General features: G+C 62.6%; 3 protein-coding genes across 3 annotated transcripts; all 3 read left to right on the top strand.

The window, feature by feature from the left end:
* Nucleotides 1–567: 567 nt before the first annotated feature.
* Nucleotides 568–5,232, top strand: ABCC6 (putative ATP-binding cassette protein subfamily C,member 6; the record flags this gene model as incomplete). Its single annotated transcript, XM_001685062.2, has 1 exon — nt 568–5,232. One exon carries the CDS (start codon nt 568–570, stop codon nt 5,230–5,232), a length of 4,665 nt encoding a protein of 1,554 aa, XP_001685114.1.
* Nucleotides 5,233–7,109: 1,877 nt separating this feature from the next.
* On the top strand, nt 7,110–11,726 carry ABCC5 (putative ATP-binding cassette protein subfamily C,member 5; the record flags this gene model as incomplete). Its single annotated transcript, XM_001685061.1, has 1 exon — nt 7,110–11,726. The coding sequence occupies one exon, from the start codon at nt 7,110–7,112 to the stop codon at nt 11,724–11,726; it is 4,617 nt and encodes a 1,538-aa protein (XP_001685113.1).
* A 1,913-nt stretch (nt 11,727–13,639) lies between these two features.
* LMJF_31_1270 (p-glycoprotein e) lies at nt 13,640–18,673 on the top strand (the record flags this gene model as incomplete). Its single annotated transcript, XM_001685060.1, has 1 exon — nt 13,640–18,673. The coding sequence occupies one exon, from the start codon at nt 13,640–13,642 to the stop codon at nt 18,671–18,673; it is 5,034 nt and encodes a 1,677-aa protein (XP_001685112.1).
* Between the last annotated feature and the right edge of the window lie 882 nt (nt 18,674–19,555).

Raw genomic sequence — 19,555 nt, 5'->3', positions numbered from 1 at the left:
GCGCCAGTGCCATCGTTGGCCTCGCCAAATTCTCGTGACTCCCTTCGTCTTGTTGTTGCGCCTTTCGAAAATCCCCTTCCGGCTTTCGTCCGGTTTAGTATCTCGTCGCATACGCATCGAGCTCAACGACACCCATAACCGCCGAACCCCTCTCCCCACCCTCTCTTACTCTCCGCAGCCCAGCGAGTCCCCCCTTCCTCTCTTCTCCGACTCGCTTTCGTCCCCATTTTTTTTTCTTGGCGCAATCCGTCCACGCAAACCGGAGCCGCTCTATTCGAGGGCGGGTGGTGGTGAGGGTGTCTCTCTCTCCCTCTCTCTCTTTCTCTTCATCTCCCTGTGTACGTGTGCGCGTGTGTTGTTTTAGCTGTTTTATACAGGCCTCTCTTTTTCCCTGCTTCTAACTGCTTTTGTGAATCGCCGCGATCTTCCACTGCTTGCCTCTATCCGCCGTCTCTGCGCATCCGCTGCCGCCGCCGAGCGGACGGATCAGGCGGTCCGTTCTGTTTGGCCTTCTTCTATTATCTCGAGCTTCCCTGAGCGTTGACGACCTCATCCATAGCTGTCTAGATGCCCGAATATTCCGTGCCAGGCCAACGTGCGCACGCAAGCGCCGCACCTCGCCCGCATGCCCACTCAACGGTGCTATCACCAGCGTATCATCAGCCGTCCCATCTCCGACCTCCACCTCGGGGACTTAGAGACCTCTTTGGTGAAGAGCCCGCATATGAGAAGCAGCCGGAGGACCGTGCCAGCTGGATCTTCGGCAGCCTCTTCTACACATGGCTTGGCGACCTCATGCAGCGCGCGGCGCGAGAGGAGCTGACCATGGATGGGCTGCCGCGCCCGATGCGCGAGTACCGCGCCTACAACGCCGGTGTTGTGCTGTCGGCGGAGCTGCAGCGCCAGCGAGCGCGCCGCCATGCGTGGGACGGCTACGTCGGCGCGCGCGTCGGCGTGCGCTGGGACGACGCCAGCGACGGCGTGCTGCGCTGGGTGGGCGCGGTGCAGCAGTACGGCACGCCGGGGCGGCTGTACGCGGGCGTGGAGTGGCGCGTGGCCCCGTCGCGGCGCCGTGGCTGCTGCGCTCGGCGCTGCATGGAGTGGCTGCTGCGCCGCGGCCGCAGCGCCCCTGTCCCGGAGCGGGGTCCCGGCGCGCATCACCGCGGCGAGGTGGATGGCGAGCACCTGTTCGACCCGGTGGAGGACGACGCGGTGCTGACGTGCGAGCGAGTCGAGGACGTTGTGTTTCTCCCCCTCGAGCGCTACCCGGCGGGCGCAGCACCGCCGCCAGGTTTATCCCCGGAGGATGCGAAAATGTGTGAAACACCCCAAGCGGAGTCAGTCTTGTATGCTGTCTTCTACTGCTTCCGCAAGTCGCTCCTGTGGTTGTTGCCGTTGCGCTTCGTCGTCGAACTGAGTGCGCTGCTGACACCGATGGCGCGGAAATGGTATGTGGGGTATCTGGCGCCTCCAGTGACTCCTCAGGCCACGACGAAGGTGCCGCCGCCGCCGATTTTCCACGCATTCTGCAGCGTTGCGGTTGTCTTTTGTGTCTCGCTTGTGAACAGCGTGACCACCGCCAAGTATGAGCAGCTGTGCAGACGATACGCATTCGCCGCTCGCGCCGCGCTTTCGTCTTGCATCGCTGCCAAGTGTCTTCTCATCTCCGAGAAGTCTGTACAGCGACCCGAGCTGAACGTGGGGCGCATTGTCAACCTCGTCGCATCCGATGTGGAGGTTCTCGTGAGTGCCTTTCAAGGACTGTGGATGATTGTCACCATTCCTGTCCTGCTCGTCGCCGCTGTCTGTCTTCTCTACCGAACTATGGGCTTCAGCGCGCTTGTCGGCGCGGGCATGATGATGTTGATAGCTCCGCTACAAATTCTCGCTACGATCATGTCGTCTAGGTGCTCGTACGCGCTCGCATCGGCAACTGACGAACGACTCCGCACCACGAACGAGTTCCTCTCCGGCATCCGCTCCATCAAGTTCATGGGCTTCGAGCGCCACTTCCAGCGGTTGGTAACGGAGAAGCGTGATGCCGAGCTGACGGCACTCCGTCGTTTTCAAATTGCCACCACGGGTACGATGTTCGCAACGAGCCTCACTCCGATCGTGACGCTAGCGTCTACCTTTATTACATACGCCCTCACCGGTCAAACCATGTCTCCCCATGTAGTGTACCCGGTTATCTCCCTCCTGCAGCTCATCCACGCACCGCAGCAGACCATGTTTTCGTTTCTCGTCATTTATGCGCAGTTCTTCGTGTCCATGAAGCGCCTCACCTCCTTCCTTGCCGCTGACGACGCGCAGGCACGCGACATCCTTGAGGCGGCGCTGGCGTCGAAGGAGGGCGACGACGCGGCCGCGGTGCTGTGCAATGCGACGGTGAGCTCCTACAAGGCTGTGCCGCTGCCCCCGGCCAGCAGCCGCGAGAGCGGCGGTGGGGAAACGCACTACGAGTTGCGCGCCAAGACGCTGCTGGCGGATGTGGACCTGCGCGTGCCGCGCGGGCGGCTGACGGTGGTGCTTGGGCCGACGGGCAGCGGCAAGTCCACGCTGCTGAACGCGCTGATCGGCGCGCTGGCGGTGACGCGCGGCCGCGTGGCGTGCTCGCGCAGCGTGGCCTACGTGCCGCAGCAGCCGTGGATCATGGGCGCGACGCTGCGCGACAACGTCGTCTTCTTCGGCGCGCCGGACGCGGCGGCCTTCGAGCGCGCGGTGCGCAGCAGCCAGCTGGCGTCAGACCTGGCGCTGCTGGCGGACGGCGCGGAGACGGAGATCGGCGAGAACGGCATCAACCTGAGCGGCGGGCAGAAGGCGCGCGTGAGTCTTGCGCGCGCCGTGTACGCGGACCGCGACGTGTACGTGCTGGACGACCCGCTGTCGGCGCTGGACGCGCAGGTGGGCGAGCGCGTGATGCGCGAGTGCGTGTGCGGCGCGCTGGCCGGCAAGACGCGCGTGCTGGCCACTCACCAGGTCAGCGCCGCCGCCTACGCGGACCTGGTGGTGCTGCTGGAGGAGGGCCGCGTCGCCTTTCAGGGCAGCTACGCCGCTTACTGCCAGTACGTTCAGCAGCAAGGATGCACAGAGGAGGTGGCGGAGACAGTGGATACCTGCTTCGCTAGCGAGAAGGTGGACAAGCGTGCTGCGGCCGCTCGAATATGTGCCCTGCTCTCGGAAGCGATGTACGTGAAGAGCTGCGACACCGCTGACAGATCAGCCGCTGCCTGCAAGCAACGGTGTGACGTTGGGGAGGCTGGTAAGCTTGAGCAGCAGCAGCAGGAGGAACCCCGGCTCCCCGACGATGCGGCAGAGCTGGCGGAGGCTGTCGAGGTGTTTGCGGAACCGACTCACAACAGAGAGGAGAAGGCTAGCGGGGCCGTTGCGTGGAGTATGTATCGCCGGTACATCCATGCTGCCGGTGGCATGCACGTCTTCTGCGGTGTTGCGGCCGTGTTTTTGTTCACGGAAGTGGCACAGCAGCTGCCGACTATTTGGCTCTCTCTCTGGTCCTCCGGCGCCCTGGAGGGTGTGTCCAACAACGGCTGCGTCGCTGCTTTCACCATATTTGCCCTGAGCACCGTCTTTGTGATACCCATCCGGGTTATTTTCGTCTTCAATGGGTTGCGAGATGCGGCACGTGGGCTTCACTCAGGTCTTCTCAGCTCCCTCGTTGTCGCCACGCTCAACTTCTACGAAACGACCCCACTCGGGCGTCTCACCAATCGTCTGTCACGAGACATGAGGGAAATCGATGCTGCACTGCCCACCTACGTCATCTCTGCAGCCGTGCATGGTAGCTTCATCCTTGGCTACCTGCTTATGCTCACCGTTTCACAGCCGTTTACCGTTTTCCTACTCGTGCCGTGCATTTCGGTGTACGGCCACATCTTTCGCTTCTTCTGCGCTGCCAACCGCGAGATGCAGCGCCTGCTCAACATCTCCAACTCGCCCGTCTTCTCGATCCTGAACGAGGTGCTGACGGGGCGCTGGACCATCTGCACCTACGGCCGCGAGCACGCTGTCGTGGCACGAGCACTGCAAAGTCTCGATAGCGTCTTTGCCTGTGCCTACACGAAGGCTGTCGGTACGGTGTGGGTCACGGTGCGTGTCGAGCTGCTCGGAAACGCAGCTATCTGTGTGCTAGCGCTGCTCGGTGTCCTCTCAACACGCATCCCGTCGGTGCCCGTCAATGTCGCCATTTTGGCCTTGTGTTTCATCAACGCCTCTTCCCTCAGCCAAAAGCTTTCCAGCCTGATCAGTGTCGGTGCAACGGTGGAGGCGTCGATGAACTGCGTGGAGCGCGTGCTGTACTACACGGACAACGTGCCAACTGAAGAGCTCTGCGACGAAAATGAGAAGGCGCACCGGCCCGAGAATGTCTTCGCACCTGCAGTGATAGACGGGATAGAGCTATCTCCCGAAGATGTCACGGCCGCTGCGGCGCCTGCGGGGTCGCTTGTGCTGGAGCACGTGGACATGCGGTACCGGCCGGGGCTGCCGCTGGTGCTGCGCGACGTGTGCTTCGCGGTGGCGCCGGGGCAGAAGGTGGGCGTTGTGGGGCGCACCGGCAGCGGGAAGTCGACGCTGCTGCTTGCCTTCCTGCGGCTGGTGGAGGTGTGCGGCGGCCGCATGCTCGTGTGCGGGCGCGACGCGCGCGACTACGGCGTGCGCGAGCTGCGCGGGCTCTTCTCGATGATCCCGCAGGACCCGCTGCTGTTCGACGGCACGGTGCGCAGCAACGTGGACCCCTTCGGCCGCTGCGGCGACGCGGCGGTGTGGCGCGCGCTGCGGCAGGTGGGGATGGAGGAGCGCGTGCGCGGCGAGGCGGGCGGGCTGGACGGGCGCGTGCAGGAGGGCGGCGCAAACTACAGCGTGGGCCAGCGCCAGCTGCTGTGCCTGGCGCGCGCGCTGCTCAAGCGCGGCAGCGCCTTCCTGCTCATGGACGAGGCAACCGCAAACGTCGACCCAGCGCTCGACCGCCAGATCCAGCGCACGGTGCAGCACACCTTCCGCGACTACACCGTCGTCACCATCGCGCACCGCCTGCACACCGTCGCCGCCTGCGACGTCATCTTCGTCATGGACCAGGGCCGCGTTCTCGAGTTCGGCTCGCCGCACGATCTTCTGTCGCGTGGCGACTCTGTGTTTAGCGTTCTTGTTCGCTCGCTCAGCAAGGGTGCTCGAAAGGTGTTTTACAGGACCCTCAAGGAAGGCGTCGCTAGGTGAGATGGAGCAGTGTGAGCTGCGGTGCGCGGCGATGCCGGAGTGGACTATGTGGGACAAATCCGTGAGACCTGACGAGGGCTCTTCCCTTTTCGTGCTTTTTTTCGTTGCACCTTACTGTCTGCGCGACAATGGCCAAGCGGCGCAGCTTTGCCAGACGTGCTGGATGCGCTCTTTGCTGGTCACTGGCACGCCTCTGTCCTCGTTGCGGCGTAGGGTTTCGTCGCATACGCCAGCCTCAGTGCGTACACTCGCTGCATTGGTGTGTCTCTCATCCTCCTTTTCCTTCCTCGGTAACGCCGCATGTCTGCTGTGATGAGAGTGCGAACTTCTCTCCCTCTCGCTCTCCTTTTCTGCTGCTTTTTTATTTGTGTATGTGCTCCACCAATTTTTGTGTCTGCTGTTCCCATGGACCGTCACCCTGACAACGGTGGAGGAGTGGACACCCTTTTCAGTGCGTGGTATCCCAGGGATCAGTGCACCCCCTCCCCCGCTCTGTGTGGGAGGAGGCCCAGCAGCGCTCCCTCTATCCCTCTGCCAAATGCCGAGCCACCTCTGGTGGTGGCAGGGCCAGGTGCCTAGGACGCAGGAGCGTCAGGTCGACTCCGTCGCTCCTGATGCCGGCGGCCAGGCAGTGGCTGGTGCTGCGTCGGGTCGACCTGCGACAGTGCACACACTCGTGTCATCCATGCGGCGGGCAGGGTGTGTCAACGCGGCTCGAGCGTATCCCCACCCCCGGCCCTCACCGACTACTGGTGAGTGGGCCTGGGCCACTGGGAAAGGGATGCGGCCGGTGACGACAGCCGTGGTGTGAGCGGCCGCGAGGCGCGGAGTGGGTACGGCTTTGCGCGAAGGACGCGCTCTCAGATGACCGAGTTCGCTCGTTGCGGTGGCGTTTGTCTACCGCTGCTCTGCACCACGCCGATGGCTCGGTGGCAGGCTGGGGGCGGGGAGGGGGGTAGAGTGGCGCTAAGCTGACGGTGTATGACAGAGAATGATCACGCTGAAGATTACAAGGCAACCGCTTCCTCAACTTTGAATCGCCAGCTTTCAGGCATCTGCGCGCCCTCGCCGCAAGCCCTTGTGACAAAGGAGGTGGCGAATTTTCCTCGCTGTCGGTGTTGGCTCGTGCATTGCTTTGGAGAGCACGCACACTACCACAAACCGTGCGCACGCGCTTCGTCTTTTGCTGCATCTGCGTCTCTCTTCGATGGGTTTACTTCGGGCGACGCCCCCCTCCCCCACTTCCATCTTTCTCACCTTCTCGATTCTACTTCCTTAGCATTCCCCCTCTCTCTTTACCCTTCTCGCACTCAGCGCGGACTCGTATCACTGCAAACCCTGCTGTCGCTTAGCTGCTTCTTTTCCGAACTCCCCACACGCCTCGCAGTGCGCCCATCCATCTGACTGTAATTCGTTACTTCCGTTCTCGTCGCCAGTCGAGCGCGTCAACCGCTCTCTTTCTTTTGCCATAGTGTCTCTCGCTTCTCCTGCAGCATCTTGCACAGACGCACGCACACGGCATCATCACCGGGCATCGTAGCCTCGGGCTCAGCTTGTCAGCGGGTGCGTGCGTGACGGCAAGTATTCGTTCTTCTCCCCCTGCTTTAGTGTGCTTGTTGTGAAAGAGTAGTGGTGCGCGTTGTGGCTCGCTCTCGATCTCTTGCGGCCGTGCTGGCACTTGTTCTGCTCGCCACCTCCCTTCACGGCACGATTCGCGCAGACTCTTGGCGATTCACCGGCGCAAAAAGAAGTCGCCAGGCAGGCGTTGCACGCTCTCTCATCTCGCGCGTCACGCACACACAACCACTTGTGCACCTGCCGCAAGCCACAGGTGGTATAGAGGCCTATGTAGTCGATTCCTTAGCGCCAGCAGAGAAATGCATGCACTTTACGGGGCGGAGCCCGCATATGAGAAGCAGCCGGAGGACCGTGCCAGCTGGATCTTCGGCAGCCTCTTCTACACATGGCTTGGCGACCTCATGCAGCGCGCGGCGCGAGAGGAGCTGACCATGGATGGGCTGCCGCGCCCGATGCGCGAGTACCGCGCCTACAACGCCGGTGTTGTGCTGTCGGCGGAGCTGCAGCGCCAGCGAGCGCGCCGCCATGCGTGGGACGGCTACGTCGGCACGCGCGTCGGCGTGCGCTGGGACGACGCCAGCGACGGCGTGCTGCGCTGGGTGGGCGCGGTGCAGCAGTACGGCACGCCGGGGCGGCTGTACGCGGGCGTGGAGTGGCGCGTGGCCCCGTCGCGGCGCCGTGGCTGCTGCGCTCGGCGCTGCATGGGGTGGCTGCTGCGCCGCGGCCGCAGCGCCCCTGTCCCGGAGCGGGGTCCCGGCGCGTATCACCGCGGCGAGGTGGATGGCGAGCACCTGTTCGACCCGGTGGAGGACGACACGGTGCTGACGTGCGAGCGAGTCGAGGACGTGATTTTATGGGGAGATGGACCCGGAGGAGAAACTCAGGAAGCAGCGACTACCGGGGAGGACTCTGTTGATGACTCGGATATCAGCAGTCAGAGGCAACCAGAGCAGAGTGGCGTGGTTGTTGCCGCCCCACCGACGTGCATGTCTGTGACAGTGGCCCTTTTCCGCGTTCTCCGTTGGCGGCTGCTTCTTTTGGGGCCTTTGCGCCTAACCGTAGAGGTCTCTGCGCTGCTGACTCCCATGGCGCTCAGCTGGTACATCCGCCTACTACAGGGCAACGCAGACACACCATCTTCTGATACTGCAGGCAGCGACACCAGCAGCGCGGCTGCTTCGTCTTTGCCGTCATCCAGTTTCGTGGATAGCGGGAGCATGATGGGTGCTCTGTGGCAGCCCGTGGCCAGCGTCGCTCTTCTCTTTGCAATTTCGCTGGTGCGCAGTCTTGCCCTCCAGAAGTACGCTCAAGTCGCCTACCGCAGCGCGTACGCCATGCGGTCGGGCTTGTCATCCTGCATCGCTGCCAAGTGTCTGCGGATTGCGTCGCGAGAACTGCGGCGACCTGAGCTCAACCCCGGACGCATTGTGAATATCATGACGACGGATGTTGCGAGCATTGAGGATACATTGCATGTCCTCTGGATGGCAGTCACGGTGCCTCTTCAAGTGTGTGCTGCCGTGAGCATGCTCTACCGAAGCATCGGCTGGGCAGCGTGCATCAGCATCCTCATGCTGTTATTCTTCTTGCCAATACAGGTCCTTCTGACAAAGATGACCTACGCCTCTACCGTAGGTCTGGCGAAGTCCTCGGACGCGCGACTACGCACCACGAACGAGTTCCTCTCCGGCATCCGCACCATCAAGTTCATGAGTCTCGAGGACACCTTTGAGGAGGAGATCAACGCGCGCAGAGCGGCCGAGCTCCGTGCTGTGCGTCGATACCAGATCATTTCCACCGCCAACTTGCTCATCTCGCAGTGCGTCCCAAGCTGCACGACAGCAGCGGTAATGGTGGCCTACTACCGCAAGGGTTATCCCATGTCTCCCGATATAATCTACCCCGCTCTCTCCCTGCTCAGCCTCATGGACACCCCGTTTGAGCTGGTCACGACCCTTGTCGGAGTGTTCTCGCAGTTCCTCGTGTCCATGAAGCGCCTCACCTCCTTCCTTGCCGCTGACGACGCGCAGGCACGCGACATCCTTGAGGCGGCGCTGGCGTCGAAGGAGGGCGACGACGCGGCCGCGGTGCTGTGCAATGCGACGGTGAGCTCCTACAAGGCTGTGCCGCTGCCCCCGGCCAGCAGCCGCGAGAGCGGCGGTGGGGAAACGCACTACGAGTTGCGCGCCAAGACGCTGCTGGCGGATGTGGACCTGCGCGTGCCGCGCGGGCGGCTGACGGTGGTGCTTGGGCCGACGGGCAGCGGCAAGTCCACGCTGCTGAACGCGCTGATCGGCGCGCTGGCGGTGACGCGCGGCCGCGTGGCGTGCTCGCGCAGCGTGGCCTACGTGCCGCAGCAGCCGTGGATCATGGGCGCGACGCTGCGCGACAACGTCGTCTTCTTCGGCGCGCCGGACGCGGCGGCCTTCGAGCGCGCGGTGCGCAGCAGCCAGCTGGCGTCAGACCTGGCGCTGCTGGCGGACGGCGCGGAGACGGAGATCGGCGAGAACGGCATCAACCTGAGCGGCGGGCAGAAGGCGCGCGTGAGTCTTGCGCGCGCCGTGTACGCGGACCGCGACGTGTACGTGCTGGACGACCCGCTGTCGGCGCTGGACGCGCAGGTGGGCGAGCGCGTGATGCGCGAGTGCGTGTGCGGCGCGCTGGCCGGCAAGACGCGCGTGCTGGCCACTCACCAGGTCAGCGCCGCCGCCTACGCGGACCTGGTGGTGCTGCTGGAGGAGGGCCGCGTCGCCTTTCAGGGCAGCTACGCCGCTTACTGCCAGTACGCCCGCGTGCACTACGAGCGCAGCCTGAGTGGCATGGGCAAGACGTCTGTGTACGCCGCGCAGACGGTCTGCGAGCTGGCATCCGCCGTTGACCTGTCGAAGCTGGAGGACATCCTTGATGAGAACGCTGAGGTGCAGCGTCCGTTGACGGAATCGACGCTGGAGTCGAGCGGTGGCGTTCTGTTTGCCGCGGAGCCACAGGCGCACAGAGTGCTGGGTGACACGGTGACGGAGGATTCGCCCGACGTGACGGTGGTGGAGAGTGGCGAGGAGAAGGCGGTCGGCGCCGTTCCGTGGGTGGTGTACCGGCGCTACATCGAGGCCTGTGGCGGCTTGCTGACCCTCTGCAGGATTTTGATCTTTTTCGTCTTTACGGAGGGAGTGTCTCGTTCCGGGGATGTGTGGCTCTCTCTCTGGTCTGGGGGAAAGCTGGAGAGTCTCTCCACTCACCTGCGTCTTAGCGTTTACGTGGCAGCGGTCCTTGCAGCCATCCTCGTACCCCCCTCTCGTGACTTGTGGTGCTTCACAATAACGCGGCGTGCGGCTTACCATATTCACGCTGGGCTTCTACGCTCCTTAGCCCGCGCGAGACTCTCCTTCTTCGATGTCACGCCACGCGGCCGCCTCATCAACCGCATGTCACGCGACATGGGCCTCATAGATTGGGACTTGAGCGTCAGTGTCGACATCCTTCTCTTTTTCTTTTTCTACCTTATGGCGTACTTTGCCATCATGACGACATCGCAGCCCTTTGTCCTTGTCTTGCTGTTGCCGTGCATTTCGGTGTACGGCCACATCTTTCGCTTCTTCTGCGCTGCCAACCGCGAGATGCAGCGCCTGCTCAACATCTCCAACTCGCCCGTCTTCTCGATCCTGAACGAGGTGGTGACGGGGCGCTGGACCATCTGCACCTACGGCCGCGAGCAGGACATGATGCGCGAGGTACTGCGGCGGCTGGACGGCGTCTTTGCATGCTCCTATATGAGGTGCATGGGCAACCGGTGGCTTTCGGTGCGCGTGGAGCTGCTCGGAAACGTGACTGTGTCGGGGCTAGCGCTGCTCGGCGTGCTGGCGATGAAGCTGCCTTGGATGCACATGAACCTTGGCCTGCTCGCGCTCAGCATAACCAAGGCGTCCTCCATCACTATGGTGCTGTCGAGCTTCATCAGGATTGGGGCGTCGGTGGAGGCGTCGATGAACTGCGTGGAGCGCGTGCTGTACTACACGGACAACGCGCCGGCGGAGGACATAGGTATCGGCGAGAGCGCTATGGAGGCGTGCGACAGCACTGCGCTCTCGGTGGTTGCCGGCGACGGAGAGTCCGCTGCTGCGGCGGCGCCTGCGGGGTCGCTTGTGCTGGAGCACGTGGACATGCGGTACCGGCCGGGGCTGCCGCTGGTGCTGCGCGACGTGTGCTTCGCGGTGGCGCCGGGGCAGAAGGTGGGCGTTGTGGGGCGCACCGGCAGCGGGAAGTCGACGCTGCTGCTTGCCTTCCTGCGGCTGGTGGAGGTGTGCGGCGGCCGCATGCTCGTGTGCGGGCGCGACGCGCGCGACTACGGCGTGCGCGAGCTGCGCGGGCTCTTCTCGATGATCCCGCAGGACCCGCTGCTGTTCGACGGCACGGTGCGCAGCAACGTGGACCCCTTCGGCCGCTGCGGCGACGCGGCGGTGTGGCGCGCGCTGCGGCAGGTGGGGATGGAGGAGCGCGTGCGCGGCGAGGCGGGCGGGCTGGACGGGCGCGTGCAGGAGGGCGGCGCAAACTACAGCGTGGGCCAGCGCCAGCTGCTGTGCCTGGCGCGCGCGCTGCTCAAGCGCGGCAGCGCCTTCCTGCTCATGGACGAGGCAACCGCAAACGTCGACCCAGCGCTCGACCGCCAGATCCAGCGCACGGTGCAGCACACCTTCCGCGACTACACCGTCGTCACCATCGCGCACCGCCTGCACACCGTCGCCGCCTGCGACGTCATCTTCGTCATGGACCAGGGCCGCGTTCTCGAGTTCGGCTCGCCGCGTGAGCTGGTGGAGCGCCAGGGATCCGCTTTCGGTGCGCTGGTGGGCTCGTTGAGCAAGGGTGCACAGCAAGCGTTTCGTCTGGCGTTGGAGGGTTTGTCTGATAAACCGTCAGTGTAGCGCGGTCGGACGATGGACATGTGACATGGCGACGGCGGCTGGTCTGACGGTGCTGTGACCACCTGCTGTGCAAAGAGCATGGTGGTGGTGGTGACGGCGGCTTGCCGGAAAGCTTCCTATGGCTTCGGTTGCTTCTCTCTCTACCACCATATGGGGGAGGGTTGCTCGCTTTCGTTTTTTTTTGTAGCCTCGCTTGCTTTACTCTCGCTCGCCAGCGACCGTGTGCGGTGGCAGCATCGTTCACAGTGCTACCCCGATGCAAGTGAAATCACGATGGGTTTCAGTTGTGATGTGAGGCCGCGTTTGGCGGCACGGCGCAGAAACGTGGACAGGTGCTTCTAGATTAGGAGTTTTCTGGAGAGCTCGGTTGTCTCATCGTTTGCATTGAGCGATGGACCCCTGTCTCACGTGCGCGGGGGAACGCACCGTGCTCGCATGGGCGCGTGTGCGGTGCAGAAGCTACGTTGCTGGAGTGCAGCACGGGAGGTCTCGCTACCGCATCGATGTGAAAGGAAACGTATGCGATGTCGGACTGCGTACTTTCCGGAGGGTTCCGACTCGACCCCGATTGCCCTGCACGCCCGCAGTGTGGCTTCTCCTCCACTCTAACGAGCACCATCGCCCCTTTCACATCCTCTTTTCTTGCGTCCTGCATCCCCATGGCGAACAACTCTCTGTTTCGGTGAATGATGGCGCTTGCCTACTCTCCTTTCGAGAACACCAACCATGACAACATGGAGGGCAAGCCAGTGATCTCTTCTGCTTTTCGCATGACAAGCCCTACACCCCCATAGCGCGATGCGCTTTGTGGGGCTCGCGTGTTTGTTTTTCTGTTGGCCTCGGAAGGCTGATATGAGGGATACGCATGCCCGCTGGTAAGCGCCTTCGCGAGACTTCTCCATCCCTTCCGTTGTGTCCCTTTCCATGCCGTCCTTCTCCTGCTGCCGCTCAAGTAATGATGTATGTTTACATTTTCTTGTGCGTCTTTACCGACCCCTTCGCATTACTGTACACATCGAGACTAGCTGCATTGAGCGGACAGCAAATCGCTCAAGCACACCCTTGCGAGGTGTTCGGCTCCGTTCTATGACGTGGTGTCTATCCACGGACCCTTTCAGAGGCGGGAAGACGTGACGTGAGAGAAATAGAAGCGTTCCCTGCACGCACCTGCTAGGTGCTCTTGTTGGGTGTGTTAACTTAGCTCCCGTCGTCGACTTTTTATTCCCGCATGGCCGTGGCCCCCTGCTGTGTTCTCTCCATCTGAGTTTTCCTTCTATGCCGCGTTGCCTCCATCGTCGTTCTCTTCTCTGACTCGGTTCTCTATCCGCCGCGGTTTACCACCTGTTCAGCTGTGCCACCCGCCACACCCCTCCCCATTTCCCGCCTCTCCGCTCGTGCTGCTGCAGTGGCGGTTGCACCTCTCAAACGTCTACACTCGTGTCGCGTGCGGTGACAGAACCTCATCTTTCCCTTCACCTCATGTCCTGAAGCGGTCTCAGGCAGGCCTTAACGCATCCCTTCAGCATCTTCGTGTGCTCTCACCTTTTTGTTGTTGTTTTTCCTTTGCCTCGTGTGCTCTGTTTCCTGAGACCGCTGTTGCGTGGCTATAACTCTCTCTCTCTATCGATATATAACTATACATACACCGATGTATATATGTATATATGCATATGCATATCTGTACATCTATATAAACGTATTGGGCAGACCTATCCGAGCTCCACACGCGCCGCCACAAGCGGGTGGGACTGTTCGGCGATCAACTCCGCAAAAAAGAGCCACTCGAGCAGTCTGTGCTGGCGGCGAGCGTTTGTAGCGGTGCCTCTTCGCCATCTCCTGTACTCACTGCTCGACAATTCACCTTGGCGCTGTCCAGAGGCGCAACACCTTGTCCCTGCTCTACTGCGGCGCGTATGGTCGAATCCTCCTCCACGGCGCCGTCACTGCTGCGCGCGGGGGCAGCAGAGGCGATCGCCTTCCCACCGTCTGCTGCAGAGCATGACTTCGAGGAGCTTCAGGAGCGCGATAGCGAGCAGCAGATCTCCCGCTCCCTATGGACACAGCGAGTCAGGGACTTGTGGGGCCCGGAACCGCCCTACGAGGAGCAGCCGGAGGACCGCTCTGGCTGGGTTGTCGGTACTCTTTTCTATCACTGGATTGGGCACTACATCCGCGAGGCGTCACGGGAGCAGCTGACAGAAAGCGGGCTGCCAAAGCCAACGAGACAGTATCGCGCCTACAACGCCGGTGTTGTGCTGTCGGCGGAGCTGCAGCGCCAGCGAGCGCGCCGCCATGCGTGGGACGGCTACGTCGGCACGCGCGTCGGCGTGCGCTGGGACGACGCCAGCGACGGCGTGCTGCGCTGGGTGGGCGCGGTGCAGCAGTACGGCACGCCGGGGCGGCTGTACGCGGGCGTGGAGTGGCGCGTGGCCCCGTCGCGGCGCCGTGGCTGCTGCGCTCGGCGCTGCATGGGGTGGCTGCTGCGCCGCGGCCGCAGCGCCCCTGTCCCGGAGCGGGGTCCCGGCGCGTATCACCGCGGCGAGGTGGATGGCGAGCACCTGTTCGACCCGGTGGAGGACGACACGGTGCTGACGTGCGAGCGAGTTGAGGACGTTGTGTTTCGCCTGGGATTCCGGGGTGATGCAAGCCAGGTCTCATCCACGCGAGCGTTGCTAAAGGAGCTGCCGGAGTCTGCGCAGCAGTGTCCGCACGCCATTCAGGTGTGGTGGGCGGTGTGGACGCTCTTTCGCCAAAGCATGCTGCACGTTGTTGTTCTCGGCAGCATCCGCAACGGATGCCAGCTGATGACCCCTCTCTTGCTGAAGTGGTTTGTGGCGTACCTCGGCGGCGTAGGCGAGCACAAAGATCGGAGCAAGGCCGGCATCACAGCCACCATTACTTCCCCCGTTTCTTCATCAGATTCGGCCTTTGCGTCGGTGCATCGTGTCAGCAGTGCAGGCTCACCCGACATCGGTTGGCAGCGCGGCGTATGGCTTGCGGCGCTCATGTTCGTCACCATGGTCGGGGAGACGCTTGCTGGCAACAAGCAGTACCACGTGCGCCGTCGTAGCTCTCTGCAGGTGCGCAACGCCCTCTCGGCCGCTCTGTTTGAGAAGGTCTTCACCATGTCCCCAAAGGCGACGCACCACCCCGCTTTCAACGCGGGACGGCTGACAAACTTGGTGAGTGCTGATGTGGGGGTGATAGGTCGGTTCATTATGATGTTTTGGACGCTGGTCTCCACCCCGTTCATGCTGGCCATCGTCTTCTACCAGCTTTATGTGTTGCTGGGCGCGAGCGTGTGCGTCGGCGGCGTGGTGGCGCTTGCATTCATGCCCCTGCACGCCTATCTCGTGAGGAAGATGAGCTCCCGCTACCGCAGCAAAGCCGACGCGACTGACCACCGCGTCAGGGCGACGACGGAGTTGTTCGCCGGCATCCGTGTCGCCAAGTTTATGTCGTGGGAACCGTTTTTCATCTGCCGCATCGAGAAGCTGCGCAGCGTGGAGCTCTCGCACCTCAAGACGTTGCAGCAGGCCATCATGATGGTCTTCTTTCAGTTCAACGCGACACCTGGCCTCGTCATCGCCAGCGTCTTCTTCACGTTTAGCGTGACCGGCCACACCCTGACGCCCACTATTGTCTTTCCAGCCATTGCGCTGTTCAACCTGCTCATGGGCCTCGTCTCCATGTTACCGTTTGCACTGCAGCTCATGACGAAGCTGTTCGTCTCGCTCCGGCGCTTGAATATGTTCTTCGACGCCGATGATGAGCTGGTGCCGGTCGTTGAAGACATTGCCCTCGCAGCGAGTCGCGTGATGCCCACGGACGTCCCCCGCGCAATAGGTGCGGACGACGCACAGCAGCAGACACCGTCCTCCCCTCTAATTCATGATGTTGCAGCTCAGTTTGTGCACGCAGACCTCAGCACCTATGTCGCTCAGGAGCTGAAGAAAATGGATGGCGCACTGGAGGCAAATAGCGCCGTCTCCGGCGCTGCCGATCGGGCACCGCTACCCGAAGCAGAAGCTTCCCTGCCAGATCACCCGCCCTCGTCCTCGTCCACAGCGCCAGCACCAGCAGATCCAGTGACAGAACCCGTGAAGGCTGAGGGCGGTCGTGCGGGCCACGAAGACGCTGCCGCTCCCTCAGAGCCCTTGTCGTCATCTGCCCAGAAAGGCACCGCTGAAATCACCTTCAACGAGGACTCCATCTACGTTCTCAAGACAAAGACGCTGCTGGCGGATGTGGACCTGCGCGTGCCGCGCGGGCGGCTGACGGTGGTGCTTGGGCCGACGGGCAGCGGCAAGTCCACGCTGCTGAACGCGCTGATCGGCGCGCTGGCGGTGACGCGCGGCCGCGTGGCGTGCTCGCGCAGCGTGGCCTACGTGCCGCAGCAGCCGTGGATCATGGGCGCGACGCTGCGCGACAACGTCGTCTTCTTCGGCGCGCCGGACGCGGCGGCCTTCGAGCACGCGGTGCGCAGCAGCCAGCTGGCGTCAGACCTGGCGCTGCTGGCGGACGGCGCGGAGACGGAGATCGGCGAGAACGGCATCAACCTGAGCGGCGGGCAGAAGGCGCGCGTGAGTCTTGCGCGCGCCGTGTACGCGGACCGCGACGTGTACGTGCTGGACGACCCGCTGTCGGCGCTGGACGCGCAGGTGGGCGAGCGCGTGATGCGCGAGTGCGTGTGCGGCGCGCTGGCCGGCAAGACGCGCGTGCTGGCCACTCACCAGGTCAGCGCCGCCGCCTACGCGGACTACGTCGTCGTGCTCGCCGCCGACGGCCGCGTTGCGTTCCAAGGGAGTACTGAGGCCTACTACAAGGATCATCTAGCGGGGCAAGTGAGCCATCGCGGCGCCGCTTCGAGTGATGACACTGCGGGGGCTGTAGAGAACGAAGCACCCGTGGTAAGCATCACAGCAGAGAAGAAGTTGAGCGATTTGATGGGGGAAGCGCTACCGGCGGCGGACACTTCGTTGACAGCTGTCTCTGAGGCGGAGGGTCGCGCCGTCGAAAAGAAAGGAAAGCTGCTGACGGAAGAGGAACGCTTCCGGGGAGCAGTGGGGTGGGACGTTTACGTGCGTTACATGAAGGCGTGCGGCGGCGTCGGCGTGTGTGTGAGTATCGTGGCACTCTATCTCGCTACGGAAGTGGTCATGATGTCGACTTCCATATGGCTGGCGCTGTGGTCCACCAAGTGGCTTCCGCTATCCGCGACGCAGTACAGTTTCATCTACGTCGCCCTTTCCTTTGCCAGCGCGCTGACAACGCCACTCCGCTACTGGCTTTCCATGAGCGTGATGCGGCGAGCCAGTCGCGAGGTGCACCAGGAGCTCCTCCGCTCCGTGGCGTGCGCCACGCTGCAGTTCTTTGACACAACGCCGCTCGGCCGCATTGTCAACCGCTTCACCAACGACATGAGCAACATCGACAGTGACCTGCAAGGTAGCTACAGCTATCTCCTCTCCACCATCTCTACGTTCTTCTCGACCGTGGCGATGATGGTGGCAACGCAGGTCTTCGTGCTTGGTATCCTTATACCCTGCATGGTGGCGTACTACTACCTTTTGAAGTTCTACGCACGCGCCAACCGCGAGATCAAGCGCCTAGTGAATCGAGTCAATTCCCCAATGCTTTCGGTCCTGCAGGAAGCGATTGGCGGTCGTTGGACGGTGCAAGCGTACGGCGCGGCGCCGGCAGTGATTCGGAAGGCTATTCGATGTGCAGATGTCATCTACACCTGCTCGTACCTGCAACTCGGCGCGGAGCTCTGGCTTTCTGTGCGTATCCAGCTGCTGAGCACGTCCATTACTGTCGCCGTGGCACTCGGAGCTGTAGCGGCCATGCACCTCTCGTTTCTGCCGTCGCACATCGGCCTTCTCTCCCTCAGTCTCACCCTGGCCCTCGAGATCAGCAGCCTCCTGGACGGCATCGTCACTGTGCTCGCCTCCGTGGAGGCAGATATGAACAGCATTGAGCGCGTCTTTTATATGACAGACCACATTGAACATGAGGACCTGCAGGAGGCCGTCGTAGCGGAGGTTCAGCGCATCACCGAGGGTCCGCACGGCCCTGCACAGCGCTGTGCAGAGACCTTGGCAGAGAGTGACGAGCCTCCTGTCCTGGATAACTGGAGCTCGCCGCTTCTCATCCGTCAATCAGGCAACACCCAGTTTGGAGCGCTTGTGCTGGAGCACGTGGACATGCGGTACCGGCCGGGGCTGCCGCTGGTGCTGCGCGACGTGTGCTTCGCGGTGGCGCCGGGGCAGAAGGTGGGCGTTGTGGGGCGCACCGGCAGCGGGAAGTCGACGCTGCTGCTTGCCTTCCTGCGGCTGGTGGAGGTGTGCGGCGGCCGCATGCTCGTGTGCGGGCGCGACGCGCGCGACTACGGCGTGCGCGAGCTGCGCGGGCTCTTCTCGATGATCCCGCAGGACCCGCTGCTGTTCGACGGCACGGTGCGCAGCAACGTGGACCCCTTCGGCCGCTGCGGCGACGCGGCGGTGTGGCGCGCGCTGCGGCAGGTGGGGATGGAGGAGCGCGTGCGCGGCGAGGCGGGCGGGCTGGACGGGCGCGTGCAGGAGGGCGGCGCAAACTACAGCGTGGGCCAGCGCCAGCTGCTGTGCCTGGCGCGCGCGCTGCTCAAGCGCGGCAGCGCCTTCCTGCTCATGGACGAGGCAACCGCAAACGTCGACCCAGCGCTCGACCGCCAGATCCAGCGCACGGTGCAGCACACCTTCCGTGACTACACCGTCGTCACCATCGCGCACCGCCTGCACACCGTCGCCGCCTGCGACGTCATCTTCGTCATGGACCAGGGCCGCGTTCTCGAGTTCGGCTCGCCGCGTGAGCTGGTGGAGCGCCAGGGATCCGCTTTCGGTGCGCTGGTGAGGTCGCTCGGCCGTGATGGTGAACAGCTTTTCGGGGAGACGACGCAACGTGCGTGAGCAGAGTGGCGTATGACGAGACGCACCAGCTGGGCCCGCGAGCGAGTAGTGAGGTGTGGCACTTTACTTTTTGTGTGTGTGTGTTGCAGTGAAGCACTTTTTCCGGCATGGGGGAATGCAGCGAGAGCTGCCTGGGCGATGGTTGAGTGCGGTGCGTGATGATGCTGAGGATGGTTTACATGCGAAGAAAAGAGGCAGATGCCATCAATGCGTATTGGCATATGCAGATACTTATCTGGTCATGGACGGCTTCTGTTTCTCAACGCCTCAGCGGTACGTGGTCAAAGGACGGAGGGTGACACTGGCCATAGCGCGTCGTTCTCTTCCTCCTGCTCCAAGAGGCATACCGGACGCGGCCCAATCGAGCTGTCGACGGGTACTCTGACGTCATCAGACACGTCGACCGGCGGGTGGACCTTCACGCCTGTGCCTCTTCACATGTGCAACAATATGCCCTCACCCGAAATTCGTGCGTCTCCTTCTCATTCCGCTTCTTGTGGATCTTTCCGTGATAACGATGGCGAGTGATACTGGATGCGTAAAACTGGTGCATAGCTAGATGCGGAATGAGACTTAGTACTCCGCCACTGCCCTTGACTGCTTCACCGCGACGCCACCGCCTTCCCTTTTCTCCCTCTCATCCCTCCATTTCATCTCTGCCAGATACAGGTGAATCCGCACAGACCCTTCATGGTTGCTTTCGCAGAGCTTCAGCACCGCTTGCAGTACTGTGAAGCCGTAGACACCACATCAACATTGTTTTTTTCTTAGTTTTTTTTTTCTTGTAGGACACCACGGAATTCGCCAAGTGGGAAACTACGGCTGTGCACTGTTATATTACGTGTGTGTGTGTGTGTGTGAGTGTGGAGGGGGGCACCTTCG

Source organism: Leishmania major, chromosome 31, assembly GCF_000002725.2.
Source record: "Leishmania major strain Friedlin complete genome, chromosome 31".
NCBI classification, from domain to species: domain Eukaryota; phylum Euglenozoa; class Kinetoplastea; order Trypanosomatida; family Trypanosomatidae; genus Leishmania; species Leishmania major.
This window is presented reverse-complemented; position numbering and strand designations above follow the sequence as displayed.